At 41.3% G+C, this 25,792-nt stretch overlaps 1 protein-coding gene across 1 annotated transcript; it reads right to left on the reverse strand.

Moving 5' to 3' along the window:
* Positions 1 to 47: 47 nt before the first annotated feature.
* On the reverse strand, positions 48 to 25,479 carry LOC121911463 (protein FAM13A-like). Its single transcript, XM_042432967.1, has 21 exons — positions 25,192 to 25,479; positions 24,477 to 24,678; positions 24,090 to 24,299; positions 22,833 to 23,013; positions 20,110 to 20,272; positions 19,820 to 19,941; positions 9,810 to 10,022; positions 9,488 to 9,611; positions 8,997 to 9,094; positions 8,058 to 8,115; positions 7,341 to 7,436; positions 5,770 to 5,977; positions 4,534 to 4,783; positions 4,181 to 4,313; positions 3,683 to 3,764; positions 3,257 to 3,492; positions 3,050 to 3,133; positions 2,758 to 2,862; positions 1,872 to 2,086; positions 1,496 to 1,597; positions 48 to 1,021 (listed from the first exon to the last, which is right to left on the reverse strand). The coding sequence occupies exons 1-21, from the start codon at positions 25,219 to 25,221 to the stop codon at positions 895 to 897; spliced, it is 3,039 nt and encodes a 1,012-aa protein (XP_042288901.1). The 5' UTR covers positions 25,222 to 25,479; the 3' UTR covers positions 48 to 894.
* Positions 25,480 to 25,792: the final 313 nt, after the last annotated feature.

A 25,792-nucleotide genomic window follows, 5' to 3' on the forward strand; every position in this document is an offset into this window, starting at 1 on the left:
GTCAGTGGGAAGAAAGAAAGTAGAACCATAAACTGTGTTTAGCAGAATAAATGTGAAAAAATATTTATTTTTATTGATACATTCATATATATAGAGAGAGAAAAATATATAAACCAGAAGTGCACAATGTCAAAAGCTCTGATCATTGTCAACAATGGCATTTAGGGGGAATTAACTTCATACAAGCAAAGTAGGGGGGATAAATTACACAAATTATACAGCTGATATAACTTGCACTATGATGCCAACGTTCACATATTGTATTTTCCAAGATGAACATGTAAATTGAATGGTCACAATTTAGTTCAACTATGAAATTCCTAATGCATATCATAGCACAATGTAGGACTAAAAAACTGACATGCACAAGCACTACAGGATTGTCTCATTGATTGCATTTAAGCTTACACCTTTTTTTGCCAAGATAGCACTTTTTAAAAAATGCAGATTCCACATTAACTATGGACAAAGCTGTCCAAAAATAGTATTTTGGCAAGGAAAAAAAGCAAGTAACAAAGTGCCATAATATACGTACAGTAATATTAAAATTACTTATATGTAACTAACATCAAGTTGTTACAGCTCTTCATCCTTGACATGAATTAGTGCTACATAACATACACTTGCTACATCAGGTTTGTGTTAAGATGCGTCATGAATGACAAGGGATGTGTTTTTGGAACTTAAAAAAAAAAAAAAAAAAAAAAAAAAATTCTGCAGTTGCCCAGCAGTTCATTCAGATTGTCACCAATTTCCACCACAGTTTTCCTCATGTAAAGTGCATCAACATAATGAGCATGGCATGAACAAGACCAGAGCCACCAGCTTCTCAACCTGATTTTCCAGAGATGATCAAGTCCTGTAAGGTTAGAATAAAGCCCCACTGTGAGAAACTCAACTGGTCTTGGTTGAGTCCTGTTGTTTACTGAGCAGGGCCTCCAGGAGACGGAGCTTTGCTTTGAGGTTCTTATACTGGCAGTACTCCTCCGCCATCGGTCCACGGTCCTCCTTTTGACAAGTCCTGTTAAAAATACATGGAGGGAAGAAGATGCAAAGGCAAAACTTTGTTTTAGTAGTTTCAAAACAACCTGCAGCAGCTTCCATAACTGGTTGATAGTCCCTATGTTGCCTTACTCAGATAGCTTTGTACAGTGTGTATTGTAATCAAAAACTTACTGTATTTACTTTGGAGGACTAACATGTACAGTTCAAAGGATGTGTACAGTTCAGAGCAAACGTCTATCTCTTCGTCTCTTCCCTGAGCTCTCTGTGCTGTATTAACGTTAAGTGAGTGTGCATTACACTGTCGTACCATTACAATGGAGTTTTTTTTGTGGATGTTTCTTTTTTTGTTTGTTTTGTTCTTCACAATGCATTGTTGAAAACCAAATGTTCCAAGTTTATTAAAAGACAAAATAAAATTCAAAAGCCAAGTAGTTTGGATGTGTTGTGTGTGTTGTTTGTGTGTGTGTGTGTGTGTGTGTGTAACCTTTACCTGCCCGTCTGTGTGTAGAAATGGTCCTCAAACTCCCGGAGCGCTTGGTGAAGCCTCCGCTTCTCTAATCGAGCCATCCTGAGGTGATCCAGTAATTCTGATCTGTATGAAGAAAGAATCAAAGAATTTCTTAGATTTTTTTAAATTGTCTGTAATTGTGAGCACTTACATAAACCGTTACTATGCCAACAAAAAGGTTGAAGTACTCCAGAGCATGGCTTCAACTGCTGAAAAAAACCTTTATGATCACTTTCTTTTGCTACAAGAAAAATATGAACTCTAAGAGAAAAGATAATAATCCTGTGATTCCTGATAAAAATGACAAAATCCATTTCCTTCAACTGTAGCATGCTAGGACTACACACACACACTGTACCTGGAAGCTTCATGTAGTGTTGCCATGGTGATGATCTGTGGCTGGAAACCCTTGACCTCCTCCAACGGGGACACCTGTGGCGTTTCAGACGTTTCTAGGGGAGGCAGGTGGAGCACCTCATCTGGCGACACACACCTGTGAGGTTTCAGCCAGAGTTTCTGCTGCTTGGGGCTTCGCTGTTTGGGATGGTCTTCATCAGTGCCCTCCTCCTCCTCCTATGTACACACACAAAGGTATCGCATGTTTGTCACAGAAAAAAAGATGAGGTAAACCATTTAAGAGCAAAGAGTAGCATTTATTCTGTTGAAAGAACTAAAATGTTTCATAATAGTTTCATGTAGCTCTTATATCTGGCCACTAGAGTGCAGTAGAGTGACACTCTTCTGCAATGCCCTCAGATGCTGTAATCAGTGTCCTCATGAGTGAAATATAGTATGTTTTCCTATGTTTCTGTTTTGTTTATGCATTTATTCAATTTCATCTATCAATTTCATCATTTGTCATGCTGTACATTTTATACTGTATGTATACATTTTTTTTCTACATGTATTTTCTTTTTCAGGTTTTTTTTTAATGTAATTTTATTTATTTAGTATTATTTTGGGGTTATTGAGGGTATATAGGATGGGGAGGGGGTAAGAGAAATGGTCTGCAGTTGTGATTACAGCATGATGTAATACATTCCTATATGATATACTTAAGTGACCTGTTATGTATGCACCTGTGGATATAATCATGTAAAAACTCAATAAAGAAATAATCGCGCAAAAAAAAAAAGAAATATAGTAGGTTTGGCAAGTTCTAGAGATCTTCTCCCTCTCTACAAGAAAACCCTCTCCCGCACGACTGTCACCCTCACAAAAACATTGCTCAAGTTTTTACTCACAATGGTTGTAATGACGGTTGCAGCAGCAGAGGAGAGCAGCAGCTGCTTGAGTAGACGGTACCGATCGTAGAAAGATTTTATCAGAGTCCGCTCCTGCCTGGTACTCTGAAGACACAGAGGGAGAGACACAAAGAGAAACCCCTTCGTTATTGGTAGGAATATACACATTCAACAGACTAGAAACAAGTGATATAAGGACAGGGAGGAGAGAACAGAACTACTAAAGTGGCAACATCAAGTACATAAAAAATAAGAGATAAACACAAAAGTGAGTCATGCAGGCTAGTCTCACCGGTCGTCCGTGCAGACTCTCAAAGTAGAGCAAACACTTCTGCAGGCTGGTCTTCTCCAAAGTCATCTGGAAATGGGACATCTCCTGTGCATGAAGACATCATGAAAACATCATGTTAACAAGTAATCAATCCAGTTGACAAATTTCATAGATTATTGAAACAATATTTGTGTGTGTGTGTGGTGAAGGCATTTCTGCAATACCAACCTTAATGGTGTCGGGGATACCCAGCTCTCGTCGTCTTTCCTTCAGTCTGTTAGTTATAATATTCACGGTTTCTTCCACATTTGGCTTGGTGTTTGTGTTGTTGTTAAGTTGCTGCAGCTCAGTCCCCGCCAGTACTACCCCCCTCTGGTCTATGTTGGTCCTGCATGTCTCAGCTGGTGGGTTTAAACCTCCTTGCCCTTTTAACCCACCTTCTTCTGACTGTCTCAGCTTCAGCTCTGAAAGGTGAGAGGGCAGCAGTTCAGAAAAATATGGTGACATGAAACCAGGAGCCATGTGTTTTCTGATAAACAACGAAAATGCATTTTCCATGTTTATAACTGCATAATTGCTTTAAACAAGTTGTTAATGTATGTTTACATGAATTGTTTACATGAGTATGTTTGTGTATGTGTGTTTGTATCTGACCTTTAAGCTGCTTGCGGCTCTTGATGAGCTCCCTCATCAGTCTGGCTATCTCTGGATGCGCTATCTTGTCATTATGGGCCGGCTGAAAAAAACAACAAAATCATGCTCTGTTCCAGGTTTTACTTAGCAGTTATCCACATAAACCAAACTAATATTTTTCTATTATGTACCAGCCCTTCCAAGCAAGAAACTAAAGGTCCATTGTGTAACAAAATTGTAATTGTAATTTTTGCAATGCACCAGTAGAGAGAGACATTCACCCTAGTATGTTTATGGTTAGTATCAACAGCATCAATGTGATGAAACATCACTGATTCATACCCAGTCAGACATGCACACACACAAAAAACAAGAAAACATATCCCTCCCATGGCTCTGTGAGAGCTGGTTATTGGTTGTAGGAAAAAAGCGACACCAACAATGTGAGGCAATAACTTCCAATTCAATTATGACTCAAGAGAATCCATTTGATTAAGAAGCTCCGATATCCTTCCTCACCTTGTAGTGTTTCTCCTGTTCAAAACGCTCCTCAAAACGCCTGATCCTCTTCCTCAGGGTGTGGATGTGTCTGTTAAGCATTGAGATGGACACAGAGCCATCGTCTGGCTCTGTATGAACACTGCAGCGAGCCCTGAAGACAGAAAAGCACATGTATATCCACTTGCACTCTTCACATTCTGCATAATGTTCCACAAAATAAGGACACCTCATAACGTGCATTTATCTTTTAGCCACCAACCTCACCTGATATTTTCCAAACAACTTTCAACAGTGCATGATGAACATAAAATTATCCCATCTGTAAGCCACTATTCGTAAATAAAGTTAGTGGAAAAAAAATGGCATCTTACATGCGGATGTGCTGTGAGCATGGTGGAGAAGGGGCTGTATCTGGGTCTAGGTTGTAGCGCAGGCTGTAGCTGAAGTTGGGGCAGCGCGGTGAAGGGACAGGGCAGTCGCTCGTCATAAAATGAGAGAGGAGAGGGCTGGTGTTGTACCCTGGTGGGCTCAGCAGGTTGTCATCTCCTGAAATTCCCTCAGAAAGAGTGGCAGCGGAGAGGAGAAGACTGGACTCTGATGAATGTGAGGATGGAGTGTGTACTGTCAGAGAAAGAGCAAGAAGAAAATATTAACTGAAATCTATAATCATTTTGACTCTTTCTCATTTGAGGCAGTTAGATTCAAAATGTTATCTATTTTAATTAGTAAAGGAGGATAGATGGGACAAAAATGAGAGATGAGCGAGAGGGAGAAAAAGGGTAGAGAGGGGAGGGAAGAAGAAAACAAGAAAGAGTAAGGAAAGAAGAGCTCTTTCCTATTCAAGCTACTCATATCTTCCCTGGGAAAAAAAAGGAATTTGGACCATTAGCTACAAATACAGTAAATTCACATTTGAATGGCTTTAATTATTACAAATTATATGATTAAAAAACTCTGGGGTACTTGTTGTGTTTTGACAGAATAGAGAATGAAAAAAACATTCAATTATCTGCATTAATGTTAAACATATTACATTATGCATCAGTACATACTGTAAATTGAATATACAGTATGTATGAATTCATCACGTCACAGGTGGCTGTGTAGTGTTGTGACAGTAGCAGCTTTGTACCTTAATGCTCTGTTATTCAACTTATCAAGAAAAGACACACCCAGCTCAAGGAAATGATGAAGCTCATAGCTCGCTGTCAAGATTCACTGACTGTTATTTAACATGCACTAAAGGAATTACAGCAGCTGGGAAGATGCTCTGAAGGAGAACAGATGATGAATAAGATACTATAAATAAAGCCATAAATAAAGTATGTATGAAGTGTGGTTATTCCACTGGCGGGGTAATGGGATTGATTCCCAATGAGACCCCCCCAATGCTGAAATACTGTACTGTCAAGTGCTATGAATATTAGAATTCCCTGAATAAATGAATGACAAAGGTAGAAACATTTAATAGTCGGCAATGGGCCATTACAACTTCTACATTAATTTCCTCTTTGCTTCAGTCCAGAAATAAAATGTTTAACACTGGAAGTTAAGAAACTTGAATATTGTTGTTTCACTGTATCTGCACTTTATTATCATTGTCTTACCAGGCTGTGATGAGTCGACCGTGTCCTGATCCTGTGCTGATGGTGATGGTGGCGAGTGGAGGAGCAGCTCGTGGTTCAAATGCATTCTTGGCTCTTCTGTAAAAAGAGGCTGTTGCTGGGCAGGTAGATTATCCTGAGCTTGGGGGTCCACCGATGCCGGCGGGGAAACCAAGTCAGCCTCCAGAGCTTGTAGCTTGAGGGAGGGGCTCTGGAAACAGAAACAGAACATGGCTTCAGGGATGCAGACGGGCAGGGAGATAAGAAGTCAGAAAGACGTGTCGTAGTTTGCGTGGAGGGAGTCTTCTGCGCTTCACATGCTGCTCAGGAATCTTGAGAAGTCCTCTGGAAACATTTCACTCTCTCCTATTAAAAGAAATATTCTGAAGCGCTGAAGCGTGGTTGGGCAGAGAGTTGCAGGATGAGGTGAGATGAGTGGTTGCTTTGTCTTCAAGAGAAACGTTTGAGTCAAAAGGCAGAGTACAGCTCTAATAAAAAGCTGCTTTTTGGGGGTGGTCAGTTACAAAAGCAGATAGAAAAGGTCATTGCACCCAGCACATGCGAGGTGGTGCGTATTTTCAGTGATCCAAAAACAGACTTTCCTCTTCTGTAGACCTCCTCAGGTCTCAAAGCTAATCAGCATTCAACCAGCTAGACAAGAATCCCACTGACTTTTCTCAGTCAATGAGTCAGATTCTTAACGTGTCAGCATCCAGCATGGGATCCCTCATGAGCAACACACTGTAATTCCATTAGCAGTATCGCTGTGATGCCCAGATCACCTGATCCATGTGTTTGCATGTGAGTGTGAGAATCCCTAAATCCACATGGTTTTCCTTCCAACCGGCATTCCCGGCACTTCTGCTGCTGAACTGCCTCCACATGGATTATTCATCATGCACAGAAGAAGAGGGGGGCGGCAGGAATACCGCTCATGTCGGTGCGTGCGGTGTGGGTGTGTGCGAGAGAGGAGAGAGGTACTGTATATGACGAGGCGTTTCCACGGCAACATTGTCAGACTGAGTCTATTTGATGGAGCTCCGGGGAGTCATGTAGCTGTTTGCCTTGGTATGTGTGTGTGTGTGTGTGTGTGTGTGTCAGTGGGCGTATACGCAGTGAATTCTGATGCTGTTATGCAGAGTGAAAAAAATATATATAATTGAAAAAAAATCATTCTGGTTGGAATATAAAGCTGTTTGGTGTTTTGTTCCTTTAGGCGCTCTCACATCTTCAGCGTCATCATCATCAACAGCAGCAGCGACAGATAAAGCTTCGGTTTCTCCTTTCTCACCCTCCTCGGCTGTTCATTCATAAAAAAGAAAACACTGCTTTGTGCGTCACACAGAGGAGGTGGAAGGACAGAAGGGAGGGCTTCTATTACAGAAGCAAAAACACCCACAGACAGGCAAGCTCACACCTAGCAATACACATACAGGTATGCACATAAACACGCACGCACACAAACACGCACAATCCCTGCAGGTATCAGTGGTCCTGTTGTCATAGATACTCTCATCCTTAAAAAAAAGTGTTAATTTGTGTATCTAAAAAGACCATGGGGAAGGAGAACTTACGTCACAGCTGATGTTCCTGCCTCTGGGATCATCGTGTCTGTCAGCAGAACCACTACATCCTCCTCCTCCTCCTCCTCCTCCTCCTCCTCTTCTCCCCTGAAGGAACAGACAACATCGATGAAGTCTCGTACCTGAAGCCCACTTACTGACACACACCATTGTGGGCCCTCAAGCACTCACGCATCCAGTACTACAATGATATATTTAGACATATAATGAATTTTTTTTCTTTTATCCTTTTCATCGGATGTAGTTTTTTTCCTCAACAGTTGAACTTTAACAAACGGCTGGGCCAATATATTTTCAAATTGAACTCATACAGAAAATAAGTTACTGCCCCAAATTTGATAGCAATTACCCTCATCATCATCATCATCCAGCTGTGGATGCCAAACAAAATTTTATTTTGTTATGTGTTAATATGGTAATGATATCTGAATGTTTGTCCTGGTGTCAATGAGTATGTTTACCATTTAAAACTTTCAGTTTTTTCTTCTATATTTCCTGAGAATGTAACCAAACATTCATATTGCTTTTAAACATTGTGTTTAATCTAAATTGTTTGGTGAACAGACTAAACTTTTTTTTCACCAGTGCATTAAAGATTTAAGGTTATGAATTCTAAGACCTGGCTATCACAGAATGATCCTCACTGACTGAAATTTAAAAGGTTGCCTGTGGAAAAAATGTGGAGATGGTTTGCAAACGTCTGTTTACCTTCCACTCAGACACACTAGTTTTGTCTTCTGTCTTGTACTCCATGCAGCACAGCAGGCTGAAAAACAACATTTTGTCAACAACAGGCAAATGCAAAACAGTTCCATCAAATATTGGTAGAAAAACACTCACAATATCTGCAACAACATTGTTATTCCCTCTGTTAAGATCACAGTCCATGTGACTCTAATTCACATTGTGCACTGTCTGTATTTATAATCAATACAGTATCAGATCTGCTCAAAGGCAGGACTGCTCAGCGCTCTATGTTACTTTTGAGGTCAGACGGTTAGAGGGTCATCTGGCACTGCTGTTAAAGTTATGGCTTATTCATGTCTGACATTAATGAGGTATAACTGAGATGACCTGTCCTGTGGCACTGTGGGAGCAGCACAAATATAAAGTCAGCATGCCACCATGCTAGGTCAACCTGATTGAGATAGTTGGTATAGGTCCACGTGAGCCATACCAACCCCTGTGGCGAGTCAGTGTTATCTGGACTGGAATCATATCAAAAGCATGACTGTGAGCAACACACTGTTCCAATAACCTACTTCTCAGCAGACTGCAGGGCTTGGAGATGATGTGAACCGAAAAGAAGCAAGCAGGAGCAAAAAAGGACAAAAACAACTGTAGCATCCAAAGGAATCAGATCAAATTAAATCCAATACACACTAATTAACTGCTACAGAACAACTAACAGGTCCCCCTTTTTCTCAATAGTGCTTCTATTTGATTAGTGGTTGTGTTTGAATCTTTGTGAAATCTGAAAGTGTGAAATTAGCCATTTTGATTTCATATAAATGTTTTCTTATAACAATTTTATCTGTCATAAGCAAATGTGTACTGTTACAGAAACAATACAAAAGAGAAACAAAGGCAACAACTGCAACAAAATGTCATCTTGTGTTGTGCAGAAGCTTTCCTCTTTCCTCTCACCTCTCTAGGTCTTGAGTCTGAGTTTGGGTTTTGCTCTGTGATTCATTGGTTATGCAGCGGTCTGAAATTGATGATGAGTGCCCTGCATCAGCGAAAGCCTGAAAAACAATTCAGTCCATGTCATATAACCTTCCAGACAGTCAATGGCCAAAAGATTTTCCACTTCAAACAGTAAACAGTAAAAGCATGCTTGTGCTTTCTTTCTTAATTTAACACGCACAGAAACCAAACTACACAGAGTGTTTGTTGCAGCACATGCAGGAAGCAGCAGCTTGTTTTATTTACCACATTTCAATGGATCTAGAAATAAATGTGAATGACCGGAGACACAGCTGACACTGAATAATATTCACAGCTAGAGATGGTGAGTGCTAATAGCTGGAGACTCAGTTTGATGTGCTCGAGAAAGGAAGAGAGGCAAGAGAAAGAAAACAAAGAAATAAACAAAGAATATGACAACTAGAAAAAAGAGGAAAATCAACAATGCACACCAGTGAGCAGTCGTCTTTGATAGGCGTGGAAGGTGTCCTTCTATCCTCTACCTCGTCTCCTTCTTCCTCCTCTTTCTCCTTTGATATGGAAGTAAATAGTGGAAGGCTGTTTTGTGAAAAAGTCCTGTTGATAAAGAAACACTCATTAAACTGTAGAGGACTTTAACAATTTATATATGTCGTGGAGGAAGTGACTGGGCATATGCAAGTTCTCAAAATGATGTGAATAAGTCTGACACTGCTGTCACCTGGTCAAATCATTTTAAGTGAAAATGTCATCTGTGTATGAAAAAAAGGGAAGACAAACAGGAGAACCACTCACCCTTGTGTGGTACACTCCAACTTTGGCAGCTCCCCCTGGATGTTTTGAGATGGTCCACTCTGGGACTGATGTTGCTCTGGGCCTGGGTCAGTGGGGCAGCCTGCCTCTGTGCTTTCACTGCTCTCCTCCAGAGCCTCCTGGTCTGGAATCAGCCTCTGAATGCCAGCGCTGATGTCAGAACTGGTTTCACAACCCAGCTGCAGAATGTCAAGACTATGGAGAGACAGAGTGAAACAGACAGAGGGATACACACACAGGGGGAGATAAGGAGAAAATAAAACACCACTTTTTAATTATGCACTCTTTTTAAAATGTTGTAATGGATTACTGATGGTTAATAAATAATTTACTAATGCTTTATATATCAGTAATAAGCCAAGAACAACTACTGCTTTACTTTTTTATTAAACAATCAGTTCTGTCACTAAATATGTTGATGATGTCATTAATAAAGAATCACAGGTTTCTCACTTTCTGATAAGCCATCAGCAAAAGTACACAAGTCATCTGCAATTATACATGTTAATATAAATGCTTCTTAAAATAATCCATCAAGTCTGCAGTTTTAAATAAGTTAAATAAACTGTTCCAGTTGCTCTGAAGCCCTTTCCTGGAAGGTAAGTGGTTGAATGGTCTATTGTAGAGGTGTTCCTGATGAACAAAAGAGCTAACTAAAAAAAACAAAGTAAATGTCACACTGGAGGCAGATAAATACCAGCCAAAAAGATTTTTCATAACTTGACAACCCAACTGTTGTTTTTAATTAAAAACAATAAAGCATTCAGAAATTAGGAACTTACCATTAATAAAGCCATTAATAAAGCCATAATTTATAGTTAGTTACAGTTAGTGAGAGAGATAATCTTTGTCCTTTTTACAGAGACATTGATACAGCGAAAAGTGAATACATTCCACCCACTTCACCAGAATATTAAACCAATATTTTGAAAATTGAAAACTCAGATACATTGTCAAATCAAAACAATAGATAGAAGTGTATCACTTAACATGTCACAAGGTGAACATGAATTAACTTGAATGTCCAACAGTTAATCACTGGGAAAACTGCTGACCTCTGCAGCAAGTAGTTTGGAAAGCAAACATCTAGCAGGTCATGAATCAGCAGTGCTTAATCTAATGCTGCTCTGTGACACGTCTCATGAAGCTCTAATGAGGCGCTCCCAGCAAAAACAAGCACAACTGATTTGCCGCGACATGAACCAAAAACAGTCCATTGGTCACGTACTTGCTTAAAGCAGTGCATGACTCCAGAGCTGAAACCTTCAGCAGATGGGTCAGTACAGCAGCAGCAAGAAACTAATGATAGCTGCTTAGGCTATTAGTCAAAGCATGAGTGGAGCAGACAGCAGCCTCCAGTATGAACATGAATTACTTTTCTTCCTCTAGTTTCCCTTCCGCAAACATCCTTCATCTTAACATAGCCTGGTCAAAAGTGGCAAAAACAAACAAAACTCTGCATGAACAACTAGGATAGATATGCAAATACAAAGCATTATTGACCCCCTTGCTCTAAAGCAACTACTCTCTTTCCGATCTAAGTCCGCCTTTAGCTCACTCACTTGTGAAGGACTGTAGACCCATGGTTGTTGTCATGGATGCTGAAGCAGATGAGACAAGAAAACATCCTTTGCCAAAATGCCTAAACTGACAGCGGTCTAGCATGCAGATTACACGTGACAATGAACAGCTTGCTGTTTTGGAGGGACAGAGAGAGGCAACGCCATAAATACGAGAGAGCACAGATGATCAGAACTTGATGGTCAACAGCAACAGCGAAGTGACACCCGGGAGGCAGAGGGCTCACCCGCCCCCTTCATTTACCCGAGCACACACACACACGCAGTGGCAGATTTTGAACTCACATGCAGCAGTACTTAAGTTTTGGGGACAACAATGCCAGTTCCTGCACTGAAATATAGATGCAAGTAGGCCATGGAGGTAGAGACAAGAAAGCACACACAAATAAAGGCTGCACACAACCACATACAGTTGAAGTCATAAGTTTACAAGCACTTTAGCCAAATAAATTGAAACTCACTTTTTCAAAATTCCTGACATTTATTTGTAGTAAACATTCCCTGTTTTAGGTCAGTTAGTAAATCAAACAAAACAAATCAGTTTAAACGTAACGACTGATATGCACAAGCAGAATTACAGCTGAGAAGTTCAATACTGATTAGAAAAAATGTGACTACATAGAGAAGACTATTTATGTTTAGTGACCAACAAATCCAATTATATGACATATATTGCTTGACCTATATATCTAGAGTTGACCTAAAAATAGATAATTTTAGGAATACATGGAATGACTGAAATGGAAGGAACACATGCTGTAAAATATTATTGAAGTAAATAGATGTCTGCACATCCTTTGTCCTTTTTCTAAGAATTAAATTTGTGTTTTTGAAATGTTATCTCCTGGTAAGACACAGAAAACAGACACTTGTTTTGAAATCAAACCCTTTGTGGGTATAATTAGACCAAAATCAATATGGACTGTGACATTAATGGGAAGCATAGAGGTCCAGACATGACCAGACAAAATAGCAGGCAAATGCCAGACATGTTTGGAAAAAGCACAAATTCCCAGTGAGAAGAAGCGATTAAACCAAAAATGGTTCCATTCTTGTTTTTTCATGCAAAAAAGTCAAAACTAAAAAAACTAAGACATGTGGTTACTTGTTCTGGATCCTGCGCTGCTGCTTTTGGCATGTGGGCAGTTAATAAATACATGCCTTGAATATCTTTTCCCACCCAAACATTCACTGTAGTTATTTAATTTGGAGGCCCTCACTTAGTTGAGAAAACAAGGCTTACACTAATAAGGAAGGAGGAAAAGCAATGTGTTTTAGATTTCAGACTATATTTTAGATCTAGAAAGACAGACAGTTACACATGGAATGATGCCACATCTTATGCCTGCTAAACAGATGAGAGTGGGAGGCTGCTGGATGAAAATACATTGATTTTTGTTTGCCCTATGAGTGCTAAGAAACAGAAACAGTGAGAACACACAAAACAGGCTTAGTATAGCTGCTACATGAGGCTTGGCACTCCTCCTCAGCAGGTGTGACAGATTCTACAGCTTAGAATCTAATATCTGTAGGAGTATCCATGTGCCCAAATGATACACCTGCAGAGGGTCCATAATGCCTGGATAAGAACTTCATATTCCTTTGAAGATGAACCTTTTTTTGCTCTAGGCTACATGGAGATATTGTCTCACTTTCTGGTTTTATCAAAAAGGGTGAGGGCAGACTGAGGGACGTCAACAGTCCTCAGGCAGGTGGGCAGCTGAACTGAGTGTTGTGCATCAACGTGAGTTGTGGTAATAAATAGGGAGCTGTGTCTGCCAGTGTGCTACGCAAAGACCTGGACGGCCACCAACCCTTTCGCTTGCCAGCTGGGAAAGATGGACAGACAGATACACACACACACGTTTCATGCCACTTGTTTGACCTGTATACCGGCATCTACTGACTCCTCTTTAAACTGACACGTGAGGGTAGTTTAATTATGGTCTGGGCCAGGGTGACATCTGGCTGCCATGCCACTGCCTTTAAATAATCCTGTGACCTTCACATCTCATTTTGCCTTTAGTCCACAAGGATTTTATTAGTAATACCTCATGCTTGTTTTCAAAAAACATCTGAGTTCAACTGAGGACAAATCTATTTTGTCACACAGTTAACAGAACACAAAGCATGTCAGCTTAAAATTACAACCATAGTGTTTTCATCTCCTTTAACTTTGAGCAGAATTCCCCCAGGCACACAACTATACTCACATACATGGGTGACAGAATTAATCAGAAAGTCAACATGAATGTCATGACACATACTGACCAGGGGGCAAAAAATAGAAAATATATCAATGTAATTCAAGGTCTGTACTGTAACCTTTTGACAACCAGCCGTCAGAATGTTGATTCTGTCTGGGGGACCAATTTACCATTGTTCCACTTCTCTGCTCTCTCCAGCAGCGAAAAGTGTGTGATCCTATTTTTAATTGCCATCAGAATGAAAGGACAGTCAACTGTACAAGCAACAGTACTTCTTCCTGATGACTACAGACAATTTGTGTAATAGTTTCAGAGAGGGGGTGTGTTGCTTCCTGGCTTTAATCTAATATTTTTTTCAGCAATTTATCACCTGCACCTACTGACCATTATATCTTTATGTAAAGAGAAATGAAACATCCTGAGACTATAAAATGAATGAATAACTTTAGGTTACTTGCGTGACCCCGGTTCTCAGAGTAGAAGCATTTCAGAGACATTTATCTCATAACGCCAATCCTGATTGGCTGGTGATCGACGTCTGTGTCAGGCAGAATCACCTACCTTCAAATAGGTTACATGACGACACAGCGGCATTCAAAATAAGCACTGCTTCTCCCTTCCCCCTAGCAAGAGGGGTTGTCTGGTGAGACATCTCATTCATGCTATTCTGAGATCCAAGGTTACGCAAGTAACTTAAAGTTCTCATTCATAGCATCTGTTTTGATGTCTCATTATGGAGACTCCCGAGACATCCAGCTCATAAAACCGGACAAAGGTGAGTGGCGAAGACCAGCTTGCTGCTGCACAAATGTCCTGGATGGAAACCCCTTTAAACAGGGCCCAGGATGTAGCCAGACCACGAGTGGAATGAACTCACAGACCCGTATGCTCTGACTCGTATAGGCTAGAGCAGTTGCCCCAACAATCCAGTAGGAGAGCCATTGCTTTGTAATAGACTTGCCCATATGGGAATTAGCCCAGGATACAAAGAGTTGGTCACTTCTCCGAAACTCCTTAGTTTTGTCCATGATGAGCAAGGCATGAACTGGACACAGCATGTGCAACCATCATTCTTCAGAGGAAGAAAAAGGTGGTGAAGAGAATGCCACAAGGTCAATGGGACAGCATGAGCCAAGCACCTTGGGCACAAAGACGGGGTTAGGCTTCAGTGACACTCTACCATGCTGTGAGGCAAACTGAGTGCGTGAAGGATGCCCTGAGAACATGTGAATGTCACTGACCTGTTTAGCAGACACCAAAGCCAGCAACAACACTGTCTTCAGAGACAGATGTTTCAAGTCGATTTCCTCCAGTGGTTCAAATGGAGGACCAGAGAGCCCATCGAAAACCACTGCCAAGTCCCATGGTGGCACCAGTGGCCTGGAAACAGGGAAGAGCCTACACAGCCCTTTCATATAACGGCAGACCAAAGGATGTTGGCTAGCTGTTTTACCTTCAAATCCCACATGACAAGAAGCAATAGCAACCAGGTACACCTTAATTGTGGAGAAGGCTTTTTGTTTGTCAATCAAGTCCTGCAGGAATGACAAAATCACACCAACCAGACATTGAAAGGAGACATGTCCCTCATGGGTTGAGCCCATAGTGCCAGGCATTCTGGGTGTGGGTGAACTATTGCCCCACCGGGCATGTCCCTGTGTAGTGGGAGTTGCCATGGCTGTCTGCACAGGAGTTGATATATCCAAACCAGCCAGTACATTGTTGGCCAGTGCGGGGTTATTAGAATCAGTGTGTGGCAGTGATCCCTCACTCTGGACAGAGTGGGGGGTATCAGAGCCAAGAAAGGAAATGTGTACAAGAGGACGAGTGGCCAAACATGCGCAAGCGCATCCACGCCGAGAGGCATGTCTAGTACATGCACTGGGAAGAACAGTGGATACTGCGCGCTTTCTCTTGACAAAAACAAATCCACCGCGCTCTCTCATTAGAGAGAGAGGTAGCGGCCTCTGATGTGTCGTCTGCCCTTTGTCCCCCGAATAACTGTATTATAGGGCCCTCTAGTGGCAGAACCCTGACTGGCACTGCACTTGCGCGAGATATTAGGAGCAGTGAAGCAGGTGTTGTCACTGAACACAGTATCACAGTAATCTCCTCCCATACAACAGGGTCCGGCTTGGTCGCCATGTCCTCACGTAGCTATGCTTGATACGCTGTGAGCATGGAGGAAACATTCTGCATATCCATGCTGCTGGGGAAGCTGGCATGCTCTCGTCCTTGCCCCGGGAGGGGCAGCCTGAGCGGACAGGATGATCATTTCGTTCTCATCCTCGTCCTTGGCTATGAGGAGCTCCGAGGTGTCCTCGTCATCATCCTTATAATTCAGCTTCAGTACATCTTCCAGAGGCGAAGCCGCCATGGCTAGGTCCAGTTGTGAGCCCCAGCCGTGTAACAGCTAACTGGATAAATGCTCCAGTCTATGGCTGGAGTATGGCTGGAGAGTCGAAGCATATCAAAGGCAGCTAGCACCCAGCAAAGGAGTGGTTAGAAAGAAAGGTCCAGTCTATGGACAGTTAAGCTAGCTAGCCTATACAACAGGAGATACGCTCTGAAGTGAGAAGAGGTGTTTGAATGGCTATTTAAGGGTAGGTGGTCCTGCCTGACATGGACATCACAATCACTAATCAATCAGGACTGGCGTAATGAGATAAATACTTCTGAGGAATATGCAAGAAGGCGCATCCTATAGTGAGACATTGAAATGAATGCTATGAATGAGAACTAACCTGTAGTCTAATATTCTTTCATATCTTATCATCATAAACATGGTGTACTTCTCCTCTCTGTAACATGTAATCTCATTAAATCAAACCTTTAACCTTACACTAAAGTTGTTTGAAGAACCAGGAGACATCACTGTAATTCAGAGTCTAAACTGGACGGACTCTTGCTCTCTGAGTCACTGGACAATCTTAGATAATGATAAGCTTTTGGATAATGGCAAATCTTGTTCAACAACTGACAGGGCTCGACATTAAGGCTTGTCCGCTTGTCTGGGACAAGGGGATTTTTTTTAAGGACAGTGTGTCTTCACGTTATGTGCCACTCATTATTTGGCTGTTTAGTTAAATGAATAAATTCGGAATACCGGTTTGAAACAAATGAAAATTTTCCCCACAATACGTCCATCTCAGAATGGGATAGCTCAATGCATATTTTGTGAGCTTAGTGAATGTGCAGTCAAGAGGGCGAGAAAGAGTGAGATAGTGGATGTGTGATGGTGAGGCTGGCAACCGCAGCAGAGTATGAAGTTATCTGTATAGCTGTGAACGTAGCAGTGCAGTGTATGTATAGTTTAGACTATTTGTCAGTGAATAAATGCTACAACTCCTCAAGACCCAAGCCAAGTTCCCGTGTCTTGCTTACCACCTGCTGATTAAAGTAAAGGGGGTTAGCCCCGAAGTTAGCGACAATAGATTAGCCTAACCTAGCAGTTCCCTTGGACATAAGAAACCTCACTGTAATATGATCATGTTTATATTTCATGTTTAAACCTGATCAATCTAAACGTGAATGCAAAGTTGGCTAAACTACTTTTGAACCAGACGCTGGTACAACCTCCTCTACTGCCCAGTGTGCTTGACTCTTCTGCTGACAGTGCTGTCAGCAGCTTGGCAGGAGAAACACTGCATGCTGCACTTAGATTTTATAACTGAACTAATACTAGGATGCACACTTTTTATTTCCCTAACTTGGTGGAAATCTGATGTTTTCACCTCACAAATGTTAAAAAACAGCATTAAAGTCCCAGTGAAACAGAAGTTAGAGCGTCTTTTAGCTTCTGTACTGTGTCATTTTTACCTAGACAAGTGACTTTTGTGCCTAGACATGTGAAAGGTAAATTTACTTGCCCAAAGAACAAGTGCCTCAAAAAGGTAATGTTGAGCCCTTACTGAGTTTTATTCTGCTAAGCATTTATAGGCTTTTGCATCAAAAATTATGGAATTCCTCAAGCCTCTCGTGTATTGACACATGAAAGAATACCTGAAGAGCTGAAACAGATCACAAGCCTGATAGAGAACTCATGTCAAAAATAGCAGTGATGTCCTTGATTAGATTTTCCCTTCCCCATGGAGGCACACCTCCTGAAACATGTATACCACTAATGAAAAGCTCTAGTTTACAGAGAAGAACAGGACTGTCTGACAATTATAAAAACAAAGCAACATGGTTTGACACCTTTGTGGACAGGGTGCAAATAACCTCAAGAGGTTGGCCTAGATTCCCTGAAAATAACATCTCAGCCTTGTCAACAATGGTACAACTATTAACCTGACAACTAACTAAACAATACTGAATATAGAAGGAAAAGCTACAGGGAGAAAGAAAGGTCAGGTCCTAATTATTCCCCCAGGACAAGGTATATAAAGGGAGAGGCTTGTGTATATTCAAATAACATGAATGCTCACTGACAGTTTAACTGCAGTAAAGGGAGAAAAACTGTTTTAAAACAGCTCCACTGATATATGTAAGTAATATATCTATCAGTGGCGGCTGGTGACTCAAAAAACTGGGGAGGACAGGAGGAAAACCAACATGGAATCTTACAACAAACCACATCATACTACATCATTGTCACCCACCCGATGAAATCGGAGGGGTGGAGGGCAATTTTATATGCCAATAAAACAATTTGCTTTCAAAAACAAAAACCCCTGCATGTTGAAAACGCTGCTTCTTTAAATAAATTTACTATATACATTAAGAAGAAGAAATGCTCATTTTAGCCGTGGAGTGGTTCACAATATCTCATTTTACCAACAAAGTTAAATTCAAATTTATAGTATTGTTCTATTGTGTCAACAGATTTATGTTCTCATCAGAACAGACATATCACATGATTTACACATGTTTCCTATGTATTTTCTTAGTATACAGAAATCTATAAAGTACCACAAAGCTTATAATGTGATACAGGTTCAGATCAGTGCTGACCACCAGAAAGACTGAACACTAAAAGCATTCACAGATCTAAAAGTGTAGGTTTACATCAGAAAGTATTAATGCATGTATCAAATACATGACTTACACACTCTTATCTGTATGCACCACGGCTCAGCTTAAAAACGAACTGAAGAAAATGTCACAAGCAAGCAGCCAGACCTCCTGCACACTTATTCACTAATCACACAACATCAACAGGTGACTGAACAACCACTTAATTAAAAACGAGATCAATTCCAAATGAATGAGTGAGTCCAGACAGCTCACTGTAATTTCAACAAGCAAACTACCCACAACACATTATACGATCTCTGCTGCATTCTTGTTAAGGAGATAAATTCACAAAACAGCCACAGAGACATTTAACCATCAGAGATTAAATTAGCGACCAAAGAGACAGAGAGAGAGAAGCTGTATCTGACTCATGTTATCTGATAACTTCTTTCTTTCATGGAGATGTAGTATCCATGTCATAACGTCCATTTGTGGCTGTTGGTCATCTTGCTTGTTAGTTAACAGAACTTTGTGGCTGCTGGTTAATCAGTCTGATATCATTAGCAACAATGGCAAACAAGCTAACTCTCCTAGTTATTTCGCAGTTGGTTCTCTACCCAGCTGCTCCCTGGGGGTGTCCTGCCGCTGCTGTGCCACACAGTCCAGATCCGTTCTCCGGTTAGCTTAACAACAGTCCTTAACAGTCCTCCATGGATGTATAGAGTCCTTCAGGCTGCTACAATGAGCTAAGCAGCTATCTACTGCTAGATAAAAGAAGTGAAACATAATTTATCTATATCATTTTACGTGTCTTGGCAAATCATAGATTAGCATGAAAAAAAATGAAGTACATTAAATTGATGTAGGAGATCCTACCCTAAGGAGGAAAGCAGGGGCCCGTCCTCCTCTGTCCCCCACTCCCCCTCCACTGCCCCCCACCACCACTTCACACACGCTGCCCTTTCTCCTCCTGACCTGCAGGTGTCACTGTTGAAGCATTTTAATCAGAATTTGAATAATGGATTTTTTCCAAAGAAGAGAGAAAAAATATTTTATAAATAATGCTGAGATTTGGTAATGGTTTATTTCAACCAAATATTCTTTTTTATATTTTGATCTCCCTCTTGCCTCTCAAAATATAGAGGAGGAGCAACCTCCTCTGCCTCTATGGACCAGCCTCCACTGATATCTATATATCTATCTTGGATGTGCAGTAACAAAGTCACTGATGCTAAGGGGATAACAGTACCTGGTGAGTTGAGATTGTATCCATGTTGTTTGGTTAAAAGCAGCGATCAATGAGTCAAAGGTGGTGTCTCCCTCAAACCTCTCCATACCACTCTGCTCGGAGTAACAGCTGCTGGGTCGGACCTGCCAAGGACAACAAGGGTGAACACACACACAACACTATAGTTGTATTTGTTGATAAGTGCTGTGATCTCTTACTGTGATATTGATGCTAGCACAATGTGTGAAAAGACAGACCAAGAAATTCAATCAATAATTTAACAAGAGCTGGAAAAAAACAACATGGTTCACCTCAAAGTGTGAAAGAGCAGAGAGAGTAGGGGGAGGGGGTGAGGAGGAGGCCACTGTGTCCTCAGATGGGACTGGAAGGAGAACCTCATGATGTCTGAGAAGACGGAGCAACAAGGCATTGCACACACTCTGCTCCTCCAGCATCCTGGGTCCAGCTGGAACACTGCATATAGAAGAGGAAGAAGACAGGAGAAACCACAGCATAATCTCACAGGTATTAAGTATTGTGCATTCAAAATGGTCCTTTGTGAACAAAGATACTGCAAAAAGGGCTCCATCTGGTGGAGGGACGCATATACAGCAGCAAATGAAGATGAACTGGTCAGACTCAAAGGTAAGGTGACTCAAAACGTGACACTTAAAATAAATTTCCCATTGATATAACTCAACAGCCGGGCAGTGATAGCCTGTAAGCTTCCCTTTGAAACTGCCAACTTCTTAATTTCAGAGATATGAGCTGCTTCTGGTCATAAGATTCAAAATACAGCCAGCTCAGACCAAAATAGTTCTTCACATGTTTATCTGGAAGAGGCTATTTGTTTACAATATGTCGTGCTTTTGAAGTCACAATCCATTGACAGGGTTTTTTTTTAGGTCTTATCCGATGTATACACAGTAAAGTTTAAGATAGCATACAGTCAGGGAAGAGAATTTGAAAAACTTGAGTATTAATAGAAGTGTGTTTACATGGCAAGCAGGTCAATTGCTATGACAGGACAGCAGCAGCCTGTTACACAGATTACATAACAGACACATATGAGGGCAACAGGCTTTTTAGAAAGAGGCTTAGATGACATATGTGTGAGTTATGGGAGGCACACTGCTAAAGAAGCTGTCACACATGCTGCATGGCAAGAACATGTGCTACAGTGTCTGTGATACCAAGTCAATTCATTCTAAATTGATAGCAATATTATTAAAGTGTTGGGTCAAGAAAAAAAGTAGGTATACTATGCAGGATTTTCCTAAAAAACAATGTATAGACTAATAAAAAAGTAATCCCTCTCAATCATCACTTATGACCAACTAGACGTGTGTGGCGGTGTATGCAGAGATCTGCCATCTGCCTGTATTTTCTTATTATTTTGCTGTGTTAATGACGTTTCTGGGTGTCAACATTTGGGCAGCGGCTGTGTAGCCCCCAGCTAATAACAGCATTCAGGGTGTGAGGTCGGGACTCGTAGCACAGCAACCAGGTTACATCGCTGTCTCTGTCTCTCTCCTCTGCTCCGCTCTGTTCTCTGTCTCTGTGTCATGCATGTATAAAGAGCTGCAGGTCTGCATGTCTGCTTGACCGAGGGCGGGGCTGAGATACACACACTTGCACAGCAGAGAGGCCACAGTGGACAGGATGAAGCTCTGCATTCACACAAAATCCAGCAATGCAGCACCGTCCCACAAGGTTGTGAGGTGTGCGGGTGTACGGGTGTGTTTATTTGTGCCTTAGAACGTAACTGTCGTGAATCAGAAAATAATGTTTTATCTATCTGATTCACTGCTTTATTCTCACCAGTGCCGCTCACTCTCTTCTTTCACTCTCTAGATTGCTAAACCACTGCTGCTCTCTCTCTCTCTCTCTCTCTATCGCTAAGCTGTCCAGATGGGAAGGAGTTGCCAACTTTGAATGCTGTGTGTTCACAAACACTGACAAATCCTGCATAGTGTACCTTTAAATGTAGTTTAAAAGCTACTACTTTGGGCTTAATTGTAGCTTTGTTCAGCTGGACATTTTTCTGCAGCATGTATCTGTCTCTCATTCATTCTCTCCTCTTTGCCATTCATGTCATAATAGCTTTCCTGTGTTGTTATTCTAATGCCTGTGGAACCAGAGTACAGGACATGCTCCAACTCTCTACAGCTATTGCAACACAAATCCACCCCCAACTTTTTCCAAGCCTCTGCTGCCAACTCCACTCCCCCTAACCAACTCTTCTTCCCCCAGCTATAATCATCTGACATTTTCCCCTCACATGCAGAACTTAACAGCATGACTAACACTACATTCCACTGACATGTTGTTAAGTTTTGGAGAATACAGGGGTGACATAGATGAGACTGAGTGTCCCACAGTCAAAAGGGTGTTGACTATAATAAGTCTTTTCCACAGTGGCAGAAACAACAGAAATCTAATTGTGTCCCCCTAGAGATTGAGTTTGTTTACAGTGACGGCTGAGTTCTGTAAACAGGAGGGAAGACGTAACCGACAAAATCCTGATGACCTCTGTTATATCTGTCTGTCTTTTTGTGCGTTATGCTATCAACCACATTCCACACCCATTTCCTTGAGGAGACAAACCCATCTCCACCCCAATTTAGAGGTGTAGCTGTGGAAAAATGGGGCTGAACACACAACCACTGAGGTTGATGAATTAGTCCAGACACTTAGAAGGTTGCTCTCATGTCAAACAGACAGTGTTGGGTTTTTTTGTTTTTTTTTCCCCACATCTGAATATGAAGAAGAAAAACTTGAAGAGAGACCACAGCAATTCACTTCCAGAAGAATATTTCTGGCTGTGCCTCTCTACAAAAGTACTTGTGAAAACAAAATATTAAGATGTTTATACAGAAGCACAGTCTTTCTTAAAGTTATACTGAGACAAGTCATTACACTGTCTGCTCAAGCTTAGAGTGTGCCGAGACTGCACTGATTTGGCTGGGGGAACCTTGTGTCCCAGTACTGGTCTGGAAAGGATTTGAATGTGGCATTAGTAACAGCAACTTACTGAAAGATACAAGGCCCAAAAATGGTTGCTAGATTTTCCACAGGCATGTGATTTGATTGGCTGTGAGCAGCCACTCTGGACAGGAAGTGGATGAGGTGAGACAAAATAACAAGGTTGTCATCAGGAAGGTGGCAAAGATTTTCTCTCAGAGACCGGTTCATCTCTGCCTCATCTGGATATCCTAAAAGAAGCAAAAACATAACACAAAAACAGCACATGACATGACACTGCAGCCACAAATCTTAGATATATATAAATATATACAACCAGTCTCAGATTCCTATTTGGCAGGTTAACACACTTGACAAAGAACTTATCCAACACAGAAGATAGCTGAGATTAATTTAAACACTGCAAAGTACAAGATGCTGTAGACCTCTTAACTTTGTACCATTATACAACGTTACCATTGTACTTCTTCTGCACCATTGTAGCAGAAGAAGTACCAATCAATAAACCTTTTATAGAACAAACTTCCTGCAAGTTCTCATGCTGGCTTCAATCATTTGCCCTTTCATCCGTAGCTTAAAGAGATTAATCATCTAGGTTTCAAATACCTGCGTCCATTAAGTGGACAACAATTTAACATCGCGTCTGTCTCCTGAAAATAAGGCGTTCATCTTTCCTTTAAGTGTCTATACCTCCATTATTCATGATTAATTTAAGTGACTATATAGCAATTATTATTGATTTGTTGGACAGCTTACTTTTAATCAATAGTAGTCTGAGAATCCACTTGTATTATCAACCTATTTTTTGTTTGTTTGTTTGTTTGTTTGTTTTTAATTGGTATTTTTGCTTTTATTGGACAGTCAACAGTGAAATTGCAGACAGGAAACAAAGGAAGAGATAGGTATGACATGCAACAAAAGTCCACGGCTGGAATAAAACTGGGGATGCTGCAGTTATGTGGCATGCACAGTAACCATTCGGCTACCATAGCGTTCCTATAAAGCTGTGTTTATTCACTTAAGAGTCTGAAGTACCTCAGAGTATCTATTCTCTAACCACATAACACAAAGAAACTGTCTTCACCCATTACAATAACCTGCTTGACACTTGTATTGTAGCTCTCAAATGGAGTCTTGATGTATATATACTCAGGATAGACCAGATATTGATCAAGTTCAGCAATGCCTTACCTTAATCTAAAGAGTATCATTATCAGCATTAATTTATTATGCCTATAACTAAGATCTGAGAAAGCAAATTAAATCTGATCCCCAGCAATACCAGTCCAGCAGAATTTCCTAGTACCTGTGAGGCTCAGGACCAGCTCCTTGCGCTGAGGTTCGGGAACTATGGGGGCGGGCAGCTCCCGGAGGAAGAGTTTGAGGAGCGAGGCCACAGTGGGGACATCTCCATCATGCTCCAGGTCCACCCTCTCCCCACTATCCCACCGCTGCCTCAGCTGCCTGGTCCGCACCACAGAACCACACAGACGAAACAAACCCCTATGGTGCATTCCTGTGATTAAGGAACAAGTAGATACAATTAATTCAGTACATACAGGTGATGTTTGAGTATTGCTTTGTGCTGTGAAAGTGAGAGGAAGAAAGAGGCAAGTAAGGGAAAGGGGAAAAGAGGTGTAAAGGATATAAATGAATGAAAGACTAGCAGAGGAGTCAAAGAACAAGAGATGACCTTTCTTATCCAGGTACTCCACCATGTCTCTTAAAACAAGGGGTATTCCACAGACCATCTGCCCGTCTTCTCTCAGTTTTGGCAAGGCAACACCAAACACACACCTGGCAGCTACTTCAGGCTCTGTGACCAGGGTGGGAGCAATGGGCTCTGGGCTGACCTTAGCGCTGGACCTCAGGATTCTCACTGAGGCTGGGTTGCTCTGCATGGAAAGAGGACATGCAGAAGTTGACTCAATATGCAAAAATCATATTGTTCCATTGTTAATTTACTGTTGTCAAATACTGCTGGATACTGTTTTAGTGAAGTGGTGAGAACTTTTGATGACATGAGGATTTCTCACCTGGACCCCAGTGATTCATGCTATGATGTGAAAAAGTTAGCGCCATAGCAATTATGCAGATACTCACTCAGTCAGGACATAATGGCATTATTTCATCGCTACAACAACCTGCTCAGGAATCTATGTACATTTAACTAGCAAAAACAACATACTGGTAACGTTAACTGTGGTATAGTCCCCATACAATGCGCATTTAAATGTTATAAAACCAGTTGGCTTAGTTTTATGTGATTACTTGATAATAAAGCTGCGAGTGCTATGCCCCCCATACTTAATAAAAGTACCCTTAACAAAGTGCAATCGATTGGGTTATCAGCTCAAAACAACAAAATTATGTAATAAAATGGTAACTGCTACCGCAGCTAAACTTACACAGAGTGACACCGAAGCGCTTGCTCCCATTTTTCAGCTCAGCAGACGGAGACAGCACTCCATTTTTCAAATTGTAGACGTATTTTCTTCCCTTCGACAAGATGCGCGTCTTCCAGAAACTATGGGAAGGTCCGACACGTGAGGAATAATTACCGCCATCGCCCTCACATCCCAAATTTAGTCTTACGATAATCGAAAGCACCGTTGGTGAAATGTTGCCCGTTAGTTGCAGTTAGCTTACTTCCCAGCTCCCTGGAAAATTGTTTATGTTGCTAGTCACGTGACGCATGCGTAACCATGGTGACCTGCGTTACGGTTGCCAGGAAAAGGCACAAGAGGGAGAGGTAGACGGCTCTAAAAGGGGATGCTAAAGCTCGAAAGAGTTTGTCTCATCTGTATAGTATGAAAAGTGCTGGTATTCAGATTCCCTCGGGGACTAGTTTGGTCATTTTCCCGTTTGAGGAGTTTAACTGCAAAAACAGGATATTGCCAGTTGTTGTCATGGGTAGGGCTTTTGCCAACTGCGTGCCCGGTTACTACTAGGTTGAACAAATATAGCCAAAACGCTGTATTTACCTTTTACTTGGAATTTAAAATGTGG

This window comes from Thunnus maccoyii, chromosome 14 (assembly GCF_910596095.1).
Source record: "Thunnus maccoyii chromosome 14, fThuMac1.1, whole genome shotgun sequence".
Classification (NCBI taxonomy): Eukaryota; Metazoa; Chordata; class Actinopteri; order Scombriformes; family Scombridae; genus Thunnus; species Thunnus maccoyii.